At 34.8% G+C, this 19909-nt stretch overlaps 2 protein-coding genes, 2 long non-coding RNA genes and 1 pseudogene across 5 annotated transcripts; 3 read left to right on the top strand and 2 right to left on the bottom strand.

The window, feature by feature from the left end:
* Positions 1-215: 215 nt before the first annotated feature.
* LOC146958026 (protein GLUTELIN PRECURSOR ACCUMULATION 3-like) lies at positions 216-2660 on the bottom strand. Of its 2 annotated transcripts, XM_085739693.1 has the most exons (4): positions 1736-2660; positions 1509-1641; positions 670-698; positions 216-532 (listed from the first exon to the last, which is right to left on the bottom strand). In XM_085739693.1, the coding sequence occupies exons 1-4, from the start codon at positions 1893-1895 to the stop codon at positions 516-518; spliced, it is 339 nt and encodes a 112-aa protein (XP_085595819.1). In that variant the 5' UTR covers positions 1896-2660; the 3' UTR covers positions 216-515. The 2 variants fall into 2 exon arrangements, with proteins under 2 accessions (XP_085595819.1, XP_085595818.1); XM_085739692.1 differs by having other exon boundaries at positions 216-698.
* A 79-nt stretch (positions 2661-2739) lies between these two features.
* LOC146958027 (uncharacterized) lies at positions 2740-3794 on the top strand. The gene is made up of 2 exons (XR_015024564.1): positions 2740-3290; positions 3428-3794. It is a non-coding gene; the product is annotated as an uncharacterized LOC146958027 (long non-coding RNA).
* Positions 3795-9235: 5441 nt separating this feature from the next.
* LOC146958028 (uncharacterized) lies at positions 9236-12031 on the top strand (annotated as a pseudogene).
* Positions 12032-12614: 583 nt separating this feature from the next.
* On the bottom strand, positions 12615-16719 carry LOC146958029 (uncharacterized). The gene is made up of 2 exons (XR_015024565.1): positions 15741-16719; positions 12615-12943 (listed from the first exon to the last, which is right to left on the bottom strand). It is a non-coding gene; the product is annotated as an uncharacterized LOC146958029 (long non-coding RNA).
* Positions 16720-16731: 12 nt separating this feature from the next.
* On the top strand, positions 16732-19274 carry LOC146958030 (uncharacterized). Its single transcript, XM_085739694.1, has 2 exons — positions 16732-17402; positions 19047-19274. Exons 1-2 carry the CDS (start codon positions 16881-16883, stop codon positions 19113-19115), a joined length of 591 nt encoding a protein of 196 aa, XP_085595820.1. The 5' UTR covers positions 16732-16880; the 3' UTR covers positions 19116-19274.
* The last annotated feature ends 635 nt before the right edge of the window (positions 19275-19909 follow it).

Below are 19909 nucleotides of genomic sequence, written 5' to 3' on the forward strand. Positions count from 1 at the left end.
ACCTAAATAGTGATTACGCCTTAGAATGAACTTTGGAGTTTCAGATGGGTTTATGAAGGTCAGCCGTGTGACAGCAGAGTACTTTGAATATAGAAAAAATTGACAACACTTCCAAGTTCAAATTTATTAGCTACATCAAAGAAAATGGGCATATAAGTCATGCAAATTTGAAATTTCATTAATCTTCTTGCCACTAAAGTCAAACCCAAAGGAAGTGCTGAATCCTCTCCTATATTTTTTTACTCAAATCTTCTCCTATATTGGAACTAAGATAATAGTGAAAGTAGTAAGATGCACATATTCATCATTGTTTGAGAAACAAAGACATGTTGTTTTAACATGAAAAATCACAAAGTATAAATAGAAACAAAAATTGAGGGACAGAATCAAGAGATAGAAATTCTTTATTGAGGACAATGTTTGAAACATTGGTATCTAAAAAAAATGCCTTTCCAATAACAATCTTCCGGTTCCCAATAGATGAAGCTGCGGCGAAATCTCGCGGCGAAGGCAAGTCACCAAAGCCATATATCTTGATTAAACAACATCGTTCATTCCAAGTGCCAAGATACCAAGAAAGCATTAGTGCCAATTTCAAACATTTCAAGTCTCACAAAATGAAAGTTATCACAAAACAATAACCTAACAAATATAATAAAGAATGCTGACCGGTATCCAAAACCCAAAAGTCCCCCAACCTGTAAAATTCAGACATTATAATGAGAACCAAATACACAAACCACACACACAATAAAATAGCAAGAGCATGTGAGTTGAGATGCACTGATCTTCACCATAAAAACTATGAAAGCAAAAATTATTTTACTTAAATCTAATATTAACAATTCATTTATGATATAGGGTATGTTTGAATTTGTGATACTGTATGGGAGACCTAAGGAAAAAGCTTATACCATGTCAACCCATAAGTTATTTTCAGCTTATTTCCACAGGCAGTGCAGCTTATGAAAACAGCTAGAAGCTTATATGAAAATAGTTTAACTTTATTTTGGCCCTGTTTGTATAAACAGCTCAAGTAAGCTTGTGTATAATTTATAGAACACAAGACCAAATTAAATCATACCATTTTCATATAAACAATAAGCTATTTCTAAAAGCTATGTAAATATGCGATAAACTGTTTTCATCAGCTCTCTCTCACAGTCTCACAAGTGCTTATGTAAGTATATAAGCTCAATTAAGTCAATCCAAACATGCCCTTTATCTTTTGTTATAGAAATAGCTTATACATAAACACTTATATGATAAACGTGAAATTAAGTTGTTATAGAAATAGCATATACATTACTTCAAAAAAAAAAAAAAAAAAAGTATATACATAAGCACTTGTATGATAAGTATATAATAATTAAGTTGCTTATCCAAATAGGGTCCAAGTATAATCAAGATTAACTCTCTCAATGTATTCTCAGTGATAAACAAATCATGGAATGATAAGATAGTGTGAGAAATAAAAAAAATAAAAAAATAAAAAACAGTAACTAGACCTTTGACCACGGCCACCAAAAACAAACATATGACAATCAACAGCAACAGCAACATGAAATGCTCGTGGAGTAGGACCCACATGACCATCTGAATCACTTCCTGTACACTCCGGCTGATACCATATCTTAGCCTCTGAAAATTTCAACAACACAAAACGAATCAAATTCGAAATTTTGACAACAACCCACAAAAAAAAAAAAAAAAAAGAGAGAAAAGGGTCACCAACCAATATCATAGACAAGAATATCAGTGAGAAATTTTTTGTCGACAAGACCACCGAAGATGACAACCTTGGATTTTCCGATATTAACAGCGGAGTGACCACTACGAGGTTGAGGAGGTGTTCCTGCGTAATCCGATGATGTTGCTCCGACCCAGTAATACATTTTTGGTTTCAATTTTCCGGCTTCGATCGCGATATTGGATCAATGTTCTCTATTCTATTTTGTTTAACAGATTTTTTTTAGGGAAGGTTTAACAGATTTTGTAGCTCCAGTGAAAATTAAACAAAGAAATCGCCAGTATTTTGACTTTGACTAATAAATTTAAGGGTTATGCTAACAATATTTTGTAGCTCCGGTAAAAGTTAAACAAAGAAATCGTGGGTACCAATTCAATGCAGCCATACTAATACTTATATGTCTTTTCAAACACCCTTGACAAAATAAAATGGATGATTTTAAAAGAGACAATCAACATATTATATTTCAGAACAAAAGATAATGTCTCAATTACAAATAGGAAAGCAGAAAGCATGTCAGAACAACATGAGTCTTTGGATGATAGTAAAATTAAAAAGTGCAAAATTGTGGGTGAGTATGAGAACTAAATAGGATAAAAGAAGTTGAAGGAGTTTCTGGCACCAGAAACAGCTTTCAACTTTTCCATAAGATTTGAAAGCTCAGATTCTACAAGTTTCCTTTGTCGCTTGAACCACTTGACGCGGTAACGCAGGATCTCAGCGTGCTCACTGGTAAGGTCGTCAGTTTTCTGTTGCTTGGTACTTATCATATTCAACTGTTGACACGCGAAATCCTTCACACGCTTCAACTCACGTTCTTTTTCCTTGAGCTTTTCAAGGTGTTCATCATCGTATTGTACATTATCGGCAATCAGACTCTCGAGGGAATCAAACCAAGATCCACCAAAGCCATAGTCTCTGAGATTTTCAATTTTCTCAATCGCATCAGAGCGGAAGAAGTCGACAATAGCCAAGACTGGATTATTCTGGAGAAGACTCAAGAGAGAGCCCAGGTCGAGGTAAATACGGGTCCATAAAAAAGCGACAAATTAGTAGTAGGAGGCAGTGTTAATTGGTCACGATGAGAATCAATGAACTTTGACAACAAATCAGCTTCTGTTTTGCTCAAGTGACTAAGATTAAACCCATCTATGTAGTCTCTGTTTCCTCGCACGCAGTGGGACTCGGACCCCAGATTTTGAGATTCATTCGCCATACTTTGTTTGTTCTGCAAACCCTAATAAAAATTCTACCCCAAACTTGATTGCTGTTTTATTATAGCGCTCTGGTTTTCTTTTTTAGAAAAAAAAAAATGACTAATACCTCAATTTCGTCCTTGAATTTAAACAAATCGGCCAAATTCGTCCCTGAATTATTCGAAATAGCTATTTAGTCCCTGAATTTTACAAACGTCCATCAAATTGGTCCCTCCGTCAAATTGCTCCGTTAGTGGTGATGACATGTCCTCTTGCATGATGTGTTGTCTTGTACACGTGTCAACAAGGCACCCACGTGTACAAGGACTAAATTGATGGAAATGGTAAAAATTCGAGATTTAACTTTTCAGTGTAATTTTTCCTGTGTTTCCAATTATACCCCTCTATGATAAGGATTTAAGGACTAATTTGATGGATTTTTCTATAATTTAAGGGCTTATATGATTGATTTTATTTGCAGGGAATGAGTACAAGGAGATATGGCATGCGAGGACCAGTGATTTCAAATGACATGCATAAACAAACACCACTGAGGGGTCCTGCTCCACAGAATCCAACTGCTCCTGGAATTATTAGAGTTCCAAATCCAACTTACGGGTCATCTGCTTCTACTCAATCCCAATACATGGAGTTTATCCCAACTCCAGGATTTCCAAAGCATTGATGCTTGTTTAAATTATGCTTTTGGACTGGTTTAATTATTGCTTTTTGGACTTGTTTAGTTTATGGTTTTTTGGATATGTAATCACTTAAGAACATCAAATGATTTGATGACTTGAAGGATATGTAATTTGCATTTTTTGGCTATGTAATGACTTATGAACATCAAATATATAACTTATGATGGTATGCAAATGTATGCTTTTTTATAATCAAAGTGTCTGTCTTTTACTTTTTACTTTATTTAGCAAAAGTATACACCAAGGATCACAGTGATATCTGTTGTAAAAATTCAAGGACCTATTTGATGGTATTTTTACTAATTTGAGGATCGATATGATGGATATGCATATAATTCAAGGACCATTTTGATTGAAATTTTTTGACAGAAGGGTTTGATTCATTCATTGACAACCTCTTTTCATTACAGCTTTGCAACATTACATGGACTTGGCACAATACAATAGCATTCTAAACAACTCAATCAAGCATAATACTCCTATCAATATCTTAATCAACCTAAGCTCACTTCCTACACAATCAACTTTATCCATCAACCTTGTCATCCAAACCTCTTCTCTGCCCCTATCATTTGGCTTCTCTATCAACCTTGCATTTCTTCCATGACCAGCACCATTGTTTTTAAAATAGCCTAGTTCTTCAGCTTCATCAACCCACACAAAAAATTTACAATTTTCATCATCATCCTATACAATCAAAAAACAAAATCAGTACTATTTAAACAAACCATTCACACATCACATAACCATTGTTAAACAAACCTTAGGCAGAGGGAAGGCATAGAAAGGCGTTCCTGGGTTTTGGACAGTGTTTGCTTTTCTTACAACACAAATTCTAGGACACCAACAATGAAGCTCTCTCACATCATCATTATACATAGAGCTTGAAGATGAAGACCAGCTGTTGTAGTTGTTTTTGCCCATACGCCCACAGCCCATCATATCTGAACACCTCTCTTCAACAATGACCAATGATTTTTTAGTTTCGAATTGAATCAACAAAATTTGGGTTTTATGTTTTTTGAATTGGGGAAGAACACCTACTCAATTCATGGAAGAATTTTGGGGGATTTTGAACTATAGGTGACAAATAATAACATTAGGGTTCCATATTTATATATTTGGGGAAGAAAGAGCCGTTAATTTTGAAGTGGAGAAGAAGCCGTTACTGTGTACAAGGAGAAAGAGCCGTTGCCAATTTTCTGAAAATCCATCAATTTGGTCCTTGAGAATTTTCTGAAAATCCATCAATTTGGTCCTTGAGAATTTTCTGAAAATCCATCAATTTGGTCCCTGCTTGCGTGACATCTGACGTGGTAAGCCTTGTAAGAGGTTAACGTTACACGTCACCTCCGTTAACAGACCAACTCAACGGAGGGACCAATTTGATTGACATTTTGTAAATTTAGGGACTAAATAGCTATTTCGAATAATTCAGGGACGAATTTGGCCGATTTGTCAAAATTCAAGGACGAATTTGAGGTATTAGTCCCAAAAAAATGGGCATAATTGAAGCGGATCCTATTGGGCTCAATTGAATCGATTTGGTCCCTATCATGAGAGATTTGAAAGAATTCTGCTCTTTACCCAAACAGTTTCGCTCATTCCCAAAGTAAATATCCATAATACCCCTACGCATGTTAACTCACGCAGCATAAGTTAACTCGCGCTAGTGTTAAATTTGCGTGAGTTAACTCACGCTGCGTGACCTAAGTTACGCAAAAAAAAAAATACATTAAAACCCAACGTGGGTTAACTCACGCTAGTTATAAGTATGTAAAAATCACATTGAAATCCCAACGTGAGTTAACTCACGTTGGTTTTCATGGCTAGTGGGCAACAAATATAAGACAGTGATATTGCATTAAGCGGCACAATTAGATTAATAGTTTGAATCCCTTAATTTTCTTACATGATTCAGTCTTGCAATCACTGTCTGTGCTAGAGGGGTAGGTTTACATCTTATCTTATGTATGTTAATATCTTAAATGGATTTTGATAAAGTGTATGGCCGAATAGTAGTATACTGTATATTGTTATGACAAACTACTACCAATGAAAGTGTATGGCCGAATAGGAGTATAGCTTGTTGTTGCCCACTAACCATGACATATGTTGCCCACTAACCATGACATGATTTTATCAAATGATTTCAATCATGCGGTCCCTACCATGAATGAATGTACTACTACTACTACTACTACTACCATGAACGAATGTACTAGTAGCAATGAAAGAAACCAACATGAGTTAACTCACGTTGGGATTCAATGTGATTTTTGCAAACTTATAACTAGCGTGAGTTAACTCACGTTGGGTTTTAGTGTATTTTTTTTTGCGTAACTTAAGTCACGCCGCGTAACTTAAGTCACCCCGCGCAAGTTAACTCATGCAAATTTAACACTAGCGTGAGTTAACATGCGTAGGGGTATTTTGGACATTTACTTTGGGAATGAGTGAAACCAGTTGGGTAAAGAGCAGGATTCGATTTGAAATTTGTTGTGGACACACTAAAGAAAGGTTAAAAACGTCGTAAATGCTCCGGTGGCAGTTAATTGTCGAGGAAAAATATCGGTGGCAGTTAACTACTGAGAAAAACTTCGGCAGTTAACTTCCGCCGGTCCATCAGCAGATAGCTGCCGATGCGTCATGAACATATGCAGAAACAGAAACATTAGTTTTCCAGTTTCTCATTTCCTCCAAAACTTCTCAAATTCTCTCCAATTTCCATCTTCACGATTTGCAACTCAATCATCTCCTCATTATCACAAATAAGTAGAATTAATCATTGTAATCATAATGTTAGTTTGTTTAGGTTCTTTTTTTTTTTAATTTGAGTAGTTTGCATGTGGTTAGGGTTGATGTTGAAATTGAACTTTTTGTAGATTGCATGTGTTTTTAAGATGTTATAGATGAATTTAGTTGTTGTAATTGATATTTGAATTATTTTTAAGTATAATGTGGTTTTGAATGGTGCCAAATGAACACAATTTGAATATGTTTGATACTTTGCACACAAAGTGTTTGACAAAATGCCCAAATGAGAATTGTATTGATTTTTTAGTTAGTTTATGTAGTTATAGATAATTGTAGTTGATGGGAATGATGTTTAGATTATGTTTAAGTTCAGTGTGGTTTTGAATGATATTTATATTATGTTGTGAATGTTGTTTAGAATGTGATGTGAATGATGTTTAGATTTTTTATTGTAATTTTTTTGGTTCAATGATGTTAATTTTTGTAAATTTTGTGTAGATATGTCTGATCCGGATATTACAAAAAGTACTACACTCATTTTTCCCATATTTTTAATTCTTTCTTATATATTCTCTTCCACCTAAACAACACAATAAAAAGCATGATATCATATTATTGTAGCTGAAGCTATTCACACAGTTAGAAACATAATAACAAAAACAACATGAACATGCTCAGGGTATGAATATACAACCACTTTACTACTCTTGTTTTTGTTTTGTCCTATGGTTTTGTTTTTGCTGTCTCAAAACCAAACAAACACCATGAACACTCTCTCCAATCTTCTTAAAATCCCTTGTTGGAATACAACCAATACATATTTTTGCAACACCTTGATGTTTCTAATAACCATCTGAGCTCTATCCCAGATGGGTTTATTTCTGCATGTGGAAAAATTGAGAGTTTAAAGCTTTTAAATTTCAGTGGAAATGTGTTAAGTGGTGTTTTGCCTACTTTTCATGGTTTCCTGAACTGGAAACACTTGACATGTCTTTCAATAAATTGAGAGGAAGCATTGAGATGCAGTTAGATGGAATGGTCAGTCTTAAGTTTCTGAATCTCAGTAGTAATCAGTTTTCTGGGAACCTTCCTACTAATTTGGGAAGGTCCATGGTTTTGGAGCACCTTTGCTTTCAAACAATATTTTTCAAGGAGCTATGCCTGATCAAATTTTGAGCTACAAAAATTTGAATGTGATTGATCTTCAGGTAAATAACCTTTCCGGGTTTATTCCTTTAGATATTGGAAATCTTTCGAAATTGGAGACTTTGAGACCTTCCTCCAATAGTCTTGGTGGCAATTGTAAGGCCCCGGATTTTGATCCAAGACATTACGCCTAATTTATTCTCATTTTTCTAAAAACGCTACTTTTTTTTATCATCAATAATAAATTATTAGGAAAACTTATACAAAATTCTTAACATAATTTAACTAAAATTCTTAAAATAATATCCTTCAAAAATTTCTCCTAAAGTTACAATTCAATCAGAAACCCAATTTTTTTGTCCTCTCGTACGCTTTCATCTCACATCAAACTTTATATATCATCTTTGGTATCTACAACATTATATTAATGCAAGGGTCAATTTCCTTATCCAAATTGGTTCATACTCAAAGCACCAGAAACAATGTCATGAAATAGATGATATCAAAACTTCTCAATCAAAAAGAATTAAGAAAAAGACATCCAGTCATATGCTTCACGGTACGTTTCACAACATCTCCTTTTCAATAAAATAGTTTTAAGTCAATTATCAATCACAAATATACAACAGACTCAATGCAATTATGCGTAAGATGCATGTTCTTATAACTATATGATCCGGATATAATTCCTGCCACGAAGGCATCCACACAGAATATAATTGCAATTCCCGCCACTAAGGCATCCACACAGAATATAATTGCAATTCTCGCCACTAAGGCACCACACAGATGCATATGCCATGCATGATCATGAAAATGCAGACTAAAACCCGCCACTGAGGTACCACATAGCATATAATTATAACCCGCCACTAAGGCACCACACAGATGTATAATATTAACCCGCCACTAAGGCAATTACAGTCAAGTACTAACACATCTTCAAACACACAACCAAAAGTCAATCATTCCACAAACTCACATTTTCATCTCTCTCTTTTCTTTAATTCATCAAAAAAAAATGTAACACTTCTTTTCCAACACCACAAAAACATATAAACATAATAAAATAAAATACAAATATCATTTCACATCACATCATACACAACTATCATAGAAAACTCAATTAAAATAATCACCCTTATAAAATATTAGATTTACCCTTATAAAATATTAGATTTTACCACGTAAAGAAATATTTTAATTGTTTTTCTTTTCGGAAGACAAGAATTGCTACCACTATTTAATAACACAGTCCTATCACTTAGTAAGAACGTATGGGGAAAAAGCCCTTACCTTGCATGTTTTCCTTCCTAATAGCACACTCTAATCCCACGAAACTGCATACATTTCCTCAAAGCTTCAAGAATCAAATTTTATAATTAGAACTAGTAAACAAAAGGAAAGATATATAGTATGTATCCTTACATACCTAACGTGATGTAAAAGGAATAGGGCAGGGAGATTTGCATCCGGTCTTAGTTAAATTCTGCTGCAACATATGAGCCAAAAGGAGTGTCGAAAGAATGCTTTAAACTTAGAAACACAACTCTGGATTAACCAGTGATTAAGAGAGAGGAAGCAGGAAAAGTGAGGCTGAGAATTGATGAGGATGTTGAAGTAATAGCAAGAATATATGTGAGCATTTTATGAACCACTAAATGTTTACCACAATTGGAATTTAAATGGGGAATCAAGAGAGTAATGAGCAATTCAACATTCTTTATTTTTGGGTCAAGGTAATAAAGTGGATATATTGTTGATAATTCCTTGAAGACCAAAGATGTATGGTAATTGAAAAACACTCAAGAGCTTTTCTTTGATAATAGGCTAAAGTGCAACTTTGGCCCCTTATCTTTCAAAAAGTTGCGATTTTGGCCCCCTAACTTTGAAAACTACAATTTTGGCCCCCTAACTTTGAAAACTGCTGAGAAGGCGACACGTGTCCAAAAAAAGGGCCATTTTGAAAAGATAAGGGGCCATAATCGCAACATTTTGAAAAGATAAGGGGTCAATAGACATATTTCCCTTAAGTTAGGGGGTTAAAAGAGCATATTTCCCTAAACATGGGGGACCAAAATTGTAGTTTTCATACTTAGGGGGCCAAAATCGCAACTTTTTGAAAGATAGGGGGCCAAAGTTGCACTTTAGCCTTGATAATATTAGCAAGGAAAAACCGTGAAGGAAGAGAGAAGAGATTAATTCATTCTCTTGAATGAGATGGAGAGAAAGAGCAGCCCCAGTTTGAACTAAGGGGAGGAAATCGATATTATATTTGGGGCCATTAAAGAAAACTAATGTCTAAATTGAGAGGAGGAAACTTTGTGGAATTAAATATAGACAATATTGGCACTTAAGAGACATGTTCAATAACTTTGTGGAAGGCACAAATGATCATGGGTCTGTTGTTGAATGAAACGGTTTTATCTAGAGAAATTCTTAGGTGAAATCAAAAACGAATTAGTTTCCTGTGTAAATGTTTCTACTATTTCTCTAAAACGAAGCCACTGCACCCAAGTAATTAGGAGATATTTTGAAGCATATTTGACTAGGCAATTAGACAATAAAAAACGTGTGGTATGACCACATCCAAATAGAAAACCAATTAATAAAATAATTAATATAATCTTGACAAAAAAATAAAGTAATTAATATAATACAAATTATTAACTCTAAAATAGATTACAAAATTTCTTAGTTATAGTGATTTGTCTGAGTCTATTCCAGAAGGCCTTTTATCTCCATCACAGCTAGTGCTTGTAGATTTGTCTTATAACAAGTTAATAGGTCTTGTGCCTCCAAATATTTCTCATAGTTTTTTCTTCCAAGTCTATAGTACGAAGAAACCAAAGCCTCCAAAACTTTAAATCTCTTAAAAATATTTGTGTACATGATGGAATGCTTCATCCCCGCAAATTGAAATGCATGATAGGTTAGGAGAAAATACATGATATGTTGATGATCCAGTTAACTGGGATGCAAGCATCATTTGGGAGGAGTTGTATTGTGTTGGAACATATATTCAAAGACGTCATTTTGTTCTATGGGTTGGGGGTCATGTGTCTAGATATGCTTTAGGCAACATTGTTATCGCAGAACGACGTTGCGAGGAAACATTGTGTATGGGCAAGGAAAGTTGTGGTTGTGTGATAAGGACGTTGTATGAGCTACCATGTGCATGCATCATTGCTATGAAAATCCGTGACAACAAGCCTATTCGATTGGATGAGATACATCGTTGTTGGCATAGGTTATGTATGAGTGAAGAAAAAAAATGAAGATGGTTTTTCTATAGAGGAGGGGTGGAATGGTGTTTAAGAATGTCTCAAGAAAGTCCCTTATAAAATGAAGCTAGAAATCAAAGAGGTTTTGCGGCAGTTGGCATTTCCAGACACCGCAATGTTGTCTCCACCACCAAGAAAAGTACCAACCAATGGAGCCAAGAAAAAAGTGGAAATAGCGAGGTCTAAAGCAAATGTGGCATCGACTAGTCGAATAGTCAATCGTAAATTGTCAATCGTCACCAACTACGTTGGAGCATGTTGATTCTTAATTTCCAGTTTCGTTGGAGCGTGTTGATTCTCAATTTCTAGATAGTCAATCGTCATCAACTACGTCATCATTTCCTAAAAGGAAAATTGCTCGTATGGGTAAAGCATCACGTTCCCCACTTCCACCACCTAATCGGTTTCCAAAGTCTACTCCGGTTCCAAAGTCTACTCTGATTCCAAAGCCTATTCCGGTTCCAAAGCATCACGTGTTGATTATATGCCAAAATTCATGGTTCCATTTATTGAAAATATGGTGGATGTTAAAGGCGATGAGAATTGTTGTTTTCGGGCTATAGCCGAGTTCTTGAATTTTACCGAATAAAGTCATATAATGGTCCGTAGACATATTATTCAAGAGGTGAAAGATCATAGAAATGATTATGTGTGGGTATTTGCGGGTGAGCATTGTTATAACTACATCTTAAATGACTTGCATCCTCCCAAAGAGAGTGGTGGTATTGCACTTATAGATAAGTGGTAGACGCTTACGGGAATATGTAACATCGTTGCCGCTTATTACAACAGGCTTGTGGTCTTGTTGACATATCATGAAATCGTAACTTCCGAATCTTTTTTCCAACTTAGAGGGGTGCCACTGCTTAAGCAAAAATAACCTATCATTTGCCTGGATTTAATTCTCAATCATCTTGTTGTTCTTTTTATGATAGACGGTTGTCCACTACCTTCATCATCTACGAAGTAGAACAATCATAAGAGTGATGAGACATCGACTTGGGAATTTGAGTATTTGGATCAACAAGCTAGGTTTTGGGAGCTAATGAAGATTGAAAAAGGATTAAAACCGCCCCACCAAAAAAGGAGTCAAACCAAGTCAATCATATTTTGTGTGACACTTCTGAAAAAGCAAAGGAAAAATTTTAAGTTATTAGGGAAGATGAAGAAGATTCAATTTCACTTGATGAGATATGACTGATTTTTTGTCGGTGTTCATCCTTTTTATTTTGTCGATATTACACCGACATATTTTTTGGGGTCGATATTGTAACGCCAATTTTTTGTGTCAATATATAACTAATATTATATAAATATATGACTTTTATGTGGTGGAACTAGTGCAATACTCTTTTATTTGTTATTAATGTTTGCTCATTTGATATATATGACTATTTTTTCTTTAATTTATTGGTTATTACGTTTCATTTAATTTTATTCTAGTGTTTGATTTTTCATAAACTTTTGTGAAGTTAAATATGTTTGAGGCTGCACAAATTGAAGGTCGTGTTCGATACTTTGCTTTCAAAAAGACAATTAACGGTATGCTAACTCCGACCGACACTATTGATGATTTGAAGGCACAACTTAACAAATATTTTGAGTATCTTGGTGAAAATCAATATACACGTCACATATTTGTTCAAATGTCTTGCGTAGACCCGAGAGCATATCAAGATGAAGACATGTGAAAAACAATCTATTTTCCTAGGATTTAACTAATGATGCATCTGTAACACCCCGTTTTCCCAACATATAAATATTATAAAATAAATCAGAGTTCATCACAAACAGGATGTCACATTTCGTTCTTCAAAATATAAATAGAGTTAAAATCTACTCTTTATTTGAAACAACTGCTGTCAATAATTTCGGATACGTCGCAGCGGAAAATTTCTTAAAAGTTTAAAAACAAATACTTGGCACTAAATGCCTCAACATCATAAACAACTTATTAAACATTCCATTTCAAATGGTTCATCAACATAATTCATAGTAATACGTAACAAATGGAAAACAATGCAAATATCCTCATCCCGTTACATATCAGAGCGACCCTAAGACGACGCGTGAGAGAGTCAACTCACATCAGCAGCTAATCCTGGTTATCTGCACGTTACCCACGTAGCGGCAACATTCAAACAGAAGGGGTGAGATTCACAGTCCATAATAATAAACATATAATTCATCAACAGAATTTAACAACATAAATAACAACAATTAAACAATGTTAATGTTTCTCATAATTTCTCAATAACAAACTCATTAATTATTTCAACAACTTGACGACACGACGACGACTCGACATCAACGACAATGCAACGACAACAACATCAACTTGACAATGCATTATGCATGTGGTACCAATCAGGGCATCAATCTCCCAACTTTATATATGAATGACTATGCATTCAACAGGGCATCAAGCCCCCAACTTTATATGAATGATTATACATTCAACATGGCATCAAGCCCCCAACTTTAATGATGATGCATGGACTCAACAACAATACAACAACAATCAACAACTTCAACTACATCGACAACAACTTACAACCTTAACGACATTGACGACAACAGCAGCCACGACAACAACAACGACTTCGCATCATAGTATCATAATTCATCAATCATAAACAACATCATATAACATCATATTTAAACATCAACAATTCATCATGCTGAAGGTGAGAAAAACACAAGAAGGGGGGGTTAAATTGTGTTAGATTTTTCTTCGTTTCTCCTAAACTGAAACACACTGATCAGAAGCAAAGTAAGACAGCTTCTGAAGTGATATTCAGGATCTAAACGCAGCGGATAAAACAGAGAGAGTGAGAAGAAGAAAGACACAAAGCAATTATATTGGTTCCTTCCACAAACCGGAAGTAGTCCAGTCCCCCTTGCACTTCCAAGGAGAGTTCACTAAAATGTAATATCTGATTACAATTGCTAAAGCACATAGCAAGAGACTTCCTTTGCTCAAGCACACTTTGCAAGAGTCTTCCTATGCTCAAGAACACAATCAAGAGACTTCTATGCTCAAGCACAACTGCAAGAGACTTCTAATCAAACAAGATTACAAAGAAAAATGTCTGAGGTTGAACACTTGATATACAATCAGAGGTGCTCACAATACAAATCAGATACAGACTCTTAAGACTTTAGAATTTCTAAGATATGAACTTAAGAAACAAAAATTCTATGTGAACTTTAGATGCAGAATGATTTCAACAGAGTTTTTACGCTTTCAACTTGTTGTGGAGTTTTGTTCATTCTTCAAGTATTCACTCCTATTTATAGAGGTGTGAAATGAACGTTGTAAGTGCCAGCACATCCAAAAAGAGTCGTTGTTGAAGCTTGATCTTTCACCAGTGATTCTTTGCCTGATTTAGTGATTGTCCTATGAAGGATCCATTTCAAATCCATTCCAGTTGAGAGGGAACACTTCTGCATGCTTGGTTGTATATTCAGAGCTGTTATCTTGTCTTGTAGCAGAGACACAAAACAGAGTAGTGGAGAAGGTGGTTGTACAGTTCGTACATAGTACAATGTCAACGTTCTTGTTCCTTTTTGCAAGCAAATGCCTTCAAATATCTTTGAAATGACCGTTGCAAAATTCAACTAGTCTTCTGCCATCTTTAGACGAGTTTCAATCCATGAAAAAACTCTTGAATCCTTGAATTCTACAAGTTCATTTGATCTTCAGCTTCTGGTGAAAATAGCTTCTGATAAGGCAGCTTCTGATGAGGCAGCTTCTGATGACGTGGCACTTCAGGACCTCTAGTCTTCAGGAGCACTAGTCTTCAGGAGCTTTTAATCTTCAGGAGCACTTTGCCTTCATGAGCTTCTAAGCTTCAATCTTGTTGATTCCTTTGCTCTTTATTTGCTCATTCAGAACCTTTGTATGATGTAAATTTTTAACTATGGTCCTGTACACTTGAACAAATATTAGCTAGTCCAATTGACAATTTTTAATACCTTGTTATCATCAAAACTCTCTAGGGTTTATTGTTAAACACATTTTGTTCCAACACATGCATCTTTGTAAAAACATAATAAATTATCCACAACATATTTTCATGTCAAACCAAAGGCTACTGGAAAGATATCACAATTATCAACAACTTTCATGTTTATACCAAGGACCAATTTAAAACAGAAACGTGTGAAAAAGACGCAAAAATATAAAACAGGGTATGTTATCACTAAGACTTCCTTGGAGTATTTTCATCATAACTCAAAAACCAAAAATCATTTTCAAGTCAAACCAAAGTCATTGGAAATCTAACAAAATTATCTAAAACTTTCATGTTTACACCAAAAGCAAATTCAAAACGGAAAAGGGTGAAAAATGTGAATGTTTTCCAAATTTGCCTGACAGAAAATCGGTGGCCGATTTTGACAAATCGGTGGCCGGTTTTTGCAGAATCAAAACTAGAAAATCAGCTCAGAAATCGGTGGCCGATTTCGGGCTTCACAGCAGTTCAAAAATCAGCTTAACAACGCGTTTTTCACTTAAAAATCACTCTTAAATTCCAATTTTCATCAACCCAAATTCCAAAATTGATAGAAAACTCTACCTATGATTATTCTACAACCTGAACATCAATTACACACCAATTCAATGGATTTTCTATTCTATTAACAACCAATTACGACTTCAAAAACCTAATTACCAAATTCACAAACAACAACATGCTAAACTCAATTTCAGAATTATACAACCTAAAATTAGAGAAAGTTAATCCCACCCTTACCTTAATTCAATGGATTACCTACTCTTTCAACAATCAATTTTGCAATTTAACCCTAATTTCTATAACATCAAAACTATTAACTACTACAAACTTAAACCCTTTTTCAGAACCATATACTTATGATTAAAGAAGGTTAGTCCCACCTTTACCTTAGATTGGTTGATTACAAGGTTCTACAAGCTTTCTCTTCACTGACTCTTCTCTTCTCTTGGTTTCTCCATTTTCTCCCAAAAAGCAGTTTGCACGTATTCTAATTTTTCTAACTCTGACTCTCCCCTTTTATATAAATCCTTAACCTACTTATTTTCCCTTATTTCCAATTCTGCCCCCAAGGTCTCATAATTCTAATTAATTATATTCTTCCACTAAATAATAAAATAGGGGCTACTAATAAATATCAATACACAACAAAAATATCACTCATCAAATAAATCAATTAAATTATAAAAAGACTTTAAACTCAATCAAATAAATAAATAAATAATAAAATAGGGAGTTACATCATCTGCTGGGGGGCATATACGTCTTTTCTTGGTGTGTTTTAGCTTTGTTTCAAGTATGAAAAGTAATAGTCAAAATCATATTGCATCTGGAGGGAGTTAAGTGTCATGGAGCATTTCGTTGATTTTGTGTAAATCCTAGAGAAGAAGGGCACTTGATTGTTGCGACAATAGTGAATTGATTTTGGTAAGTAGCTTTAAACGTGGAATAGATGTAACCTTTTCATAGTTGACAAGGCTGCAGTAGAAAGCAAGTTGGATTCCGATTATATTTTATAAAATTTGACATTGGTAGACACAATGACATAGTTTTGGTGCCATTGGTGCCATTGGGGAAATCCTGGCCATTGATGTGTGTGGATGTGTGTGGGGATGTGTGGGGGATGTGTGTGTGTGTGGTGGAGATGCAAGCTATGGCACCAAAGCTATGGCACCAAAGTGCTACTCACACAAATAACGAAGAACAATAGCTTGATTGCTACATCAGGTAGGTTAAAGATTGAAGTCCAACTAAATGCTCCACGGAACTTAACTGCCGATTGATGAATTTGGAGATAGGCCTGATGGGGTAATTATAGTAATTTAGAGGTGTTTTCCAGCAAATCATGAAGTGTCAACAGCAACATTCCAAATCATATTGCATCTGGGCTGGCTAGATTTGTTCAGACCCGGCCCATTAAAAATGTAGGCTAATGGGGAGCCTGGCCCAACCCGGCAGAATAAACAGGGTTCGTGTTTCTCATAATAATCTCACAATTCAATTTTAGGGTTTCCAAAACCAAAACAGCAATGGCGAACATGGAATTGCATTCTGAATCGCACAACAATCAACAAGAAGCAAAAGCAACTGAGAAGGACGAAGAAGTTGAAGTTGAACTGAATCTGCGATACATCAGCCTCAGAGACACTGATTTGGTTTCAAACTTCATCGCTTCTCACGGTGCCGAAATAACTCTGCCTATTTTCAGGACTCCTGAAGTGAAGGGTTTGGCATACACAACCTTGGCGGATCTTTTACTTCTTCTCAAACACCATTCCATCTTAGATATCCTTGACAATCATCGCTCTTTACTCATTCATATACTCAAAGATCTTCGCCATATATTTCGTTTTCGCGGACCGTGGCTTGATTCTCTCGAGATTCTCATTGTTGACAATGCAAAAAACGATTCTCGCACCTTGAAAAAACTGAGGGGACTTGAGAAAAAGTTTAAGGGATTTAATGATGAAATTATGCGTAATTGGCCGAGAAAGAGTAAAGGGACTGGGTTGATGCAATCCTTAAGGAAATTGGTCAAATATCATCTTAAGGTTGTTATGGAAGATAGGAAAGCTGTTTCCGATGCCAGAAAGTCTTTGAACTTCTTCTATCCTATTTAGTGTGCTTTTTTATTTTAGGTTAAATATATTTTAATCCTTATCAAATTACGATATTTCAAATTTAACCCTTATAGAAATTTTTTATTCGATTCTAAAATGTGTTTTACTCATTTAATGGGGACTAAGGGACGGAAAATATCAATTGTTTTTAGGTTTAATCATAATATTGGTCCCCTTATTTTCACTCACTCGTGAAATTGGTCCATACTTTTTTTTAAGGGAAATTGGTCCCTAATTTTAAAATCACGCAATTTTGATTCATTTTTCATATTTTTAACTCGTGTGTCATACGTTCCGATGATGTGAAATTATCACGAACTATGAAACTATCAGAAAACCCCTAAAAACTTCAATTTGAATATGATACATCAAAAAATCTTAATTTAAAAAATATGATAAAGAAACCCAAACTTTGTGATTTTTTAAATGGAGGGATCAATTCGAGTGATTGAAAATAGAGACCAAACTGTAATTAAGCCTTTGCTTTTATAAAAATGAGAAAACTAAAAACTAAAATCTAAAATTGAATTTTTTTTATAAAAAAAAAATTTAAAACAAAATCGAATATTTTTTTATAGGAAATAAATTAGAAACATTTGTTTTATAGGAAAAATAAATTAAAAACATATTTAACATTATGATATTTTTGGATCTCCTCAAAAAATAAATAAAATAATATTTTTTAAAACAATCTTTAATCAAAGATTTCTGCAGTTTATAAACCCTCTAACCCGTACACCAAAAAAAAAAACCCTCTAACCGTTCCTTATTTAAAACCCTACGGCTCCTCTCAATTCTCTCATTCATTCTCTTCCTTCCTTGCGACTCGACTAGGGTTTCAGCAGCCTAGCTTTTTCTCTTTCTTCACAAGGTAACAAACCCTTCCCTTCTATTTCGTTCTGTTCTTATCGATCAATGATCAATGTATTCTTATCATGATCATCGATTCATTCATACGCTATTTCATGTTCTGTACTTTACTTTACTTTACATCTTCGATTGATTACATAATAATGCTTTTGTTTTTCGTGTTTCTCATAATCTCATAATTTTAGGGTTTCCAAAACAGCAATGGCGGACGTCGAAACGCATTTTCAATCACACAACAATCAACAACAAACAATCCAGAACGAGGAAGAAGTTGAAGTTGAACTGGATCTGCGATACATCAGCCTCAGAGACGCTGATTTGGTTTCAAACTTCATCGCTTCTCATGGCTCCGAAATAACTCTGCCTACTTTCAAGTCTCCTGAAGTGAAGGGCTTGGCATACACAACCTTGGCTGAACTTTTACTTCTTCTCAAAAACCATTCAATCTTAGATCTCCTTGACAATCAACGCTCTCTACTCATTAAGTTACTGGAAGATCTTCACCATACATTTCGTTTTCGTGGATCTTGGCTTGATTCTCTTAAGATTCTCATGTTCGAGAATGCTACAAACGATTCTCGCACCTTGAAAAAACTGAGGGGACTTGAGAAAAAGTTTAATGAAATTATGCGTAATTGGCCGAGAAAGAGTAAAGGGACTGGGTTGATGCAATCCTTTAAGAAATTGGTTAAATATCATCTTAAGGTTGTTATGGAAGATAGGAAAGCTGTTTCCGATGCCAGAAAGTCTTTGAACTTCTTCTATCCTATTTAAATATAGTCTGCTTTTTTTTATTTTCTTATCATCACCACTAGACTCCTATCCTCCTCTATTTTTATAAACTTTCTTTTAGTTTTGTTATCAGCACTGGAGACTATGCTTTCTCTATAATTTAAAAATATGTTCTGAATGAATGATATCATAGTTATTTGATTTTGATTTTGCTATCTTTAATATTATTGAATGTTGATTGTTTGAATGCCCAAATGATTAGGAAAAATTAGGATCCAATGTTTTAATGGTTTACACTGTTACTTAGTCGTATGGTGGTTGCCAAATTAATTGTCTGGAACTGGAACTATTTGTACCAACTGTGAGTGCGTCTCTTCTCTTGTTTTTGATTATTGTGTCTAATTCAAATCTGCAGCAGGGTGGGGTGTTGGTTAGGATCTTAGCAAAATAATGTATCAAGGTTTATTGTTGGATGTATCTCTTTTCTAGTTTGTGTCTAGATTGGATGTGTAATTTGGTGCATTTGAATTTTGGCCTTTGGATAGGTTCAGAGCATTTGCATTTACTGCATAATTTTACAATGCTCCTAAAGTATGATTATGAAGGTATTTCACAAGGCTTGAGAAATGTATATGTGCTCTCTTGCGGAAATGATCATAAAATTGTAAACGTGAACCACCATCCAACCCCTCTCATCCTAAGACATTCAAAACATTATTTGGTCATAATTTAAAGACTTAGTATATGGGTGGTATTTTGTATGGTCAAGTAAAGTATTTTTGCATTGTGGTCCGGTTGATATTGAAGCCATTAATTTAAACAAGAGAAATTCTTGC

Source organism: Medicago sativa, chromosome 1, assembly GCF_051527215.1.
Source record: "Medicago sativa cultivar Bolivia chromosome 1, Bolivia_mono, whole genome shotgun sequence".
Classification (NCBI taxonomy): Eukaryota; Viridiplantae; Streptophyta; class Magnoliopsida; order Fabales; family Fabaceae; genus Medicago; species Medicago sativa.

What these genes read in the sequence shown, in the direction of transcription:
- LOC146958026 (XM_085739692.1), bottom strand. Translation starts at nt 1,895, where the DNA reads ATGTATTACTGGGTCGGAGCAACATCATCGGATTACGCAGGAACACCT. An exon ending in TATTCTTGTCTATGATATTG is followed by an intron (nt 1,642 to 1,735) that starts GTTGGTGACCCT and finishes TGAAATTTTCAG; the next exon opens with AGGCTAAGATATGGTATCAG. An exon ending in TTTGGTGGCCGTGGTCAAAG is followed by an intron (nt 699 to 1,508) that starts GTCTAGTTACTG and finishes TGAATTTTACAG; the next exon opens with GTTGGGGGACTTTTGGGTTT.
- LOC146958030 (XM_085739694.1), top strand. Translation starts at nt 16,881, where the DNA reads ATGGCGAACATGGAATTGCATTCTGAATCGCACAACAATCAACAAGAA. An exon ending in TGGTCAAATATCATCTTAAG is followed by an intron (nt 17,403 to 19,046) that starts GTTGTTATGGAA and finishes TATCATCTTAAG; the next exon opens with GTTGTTATGGAAGATAGGAA.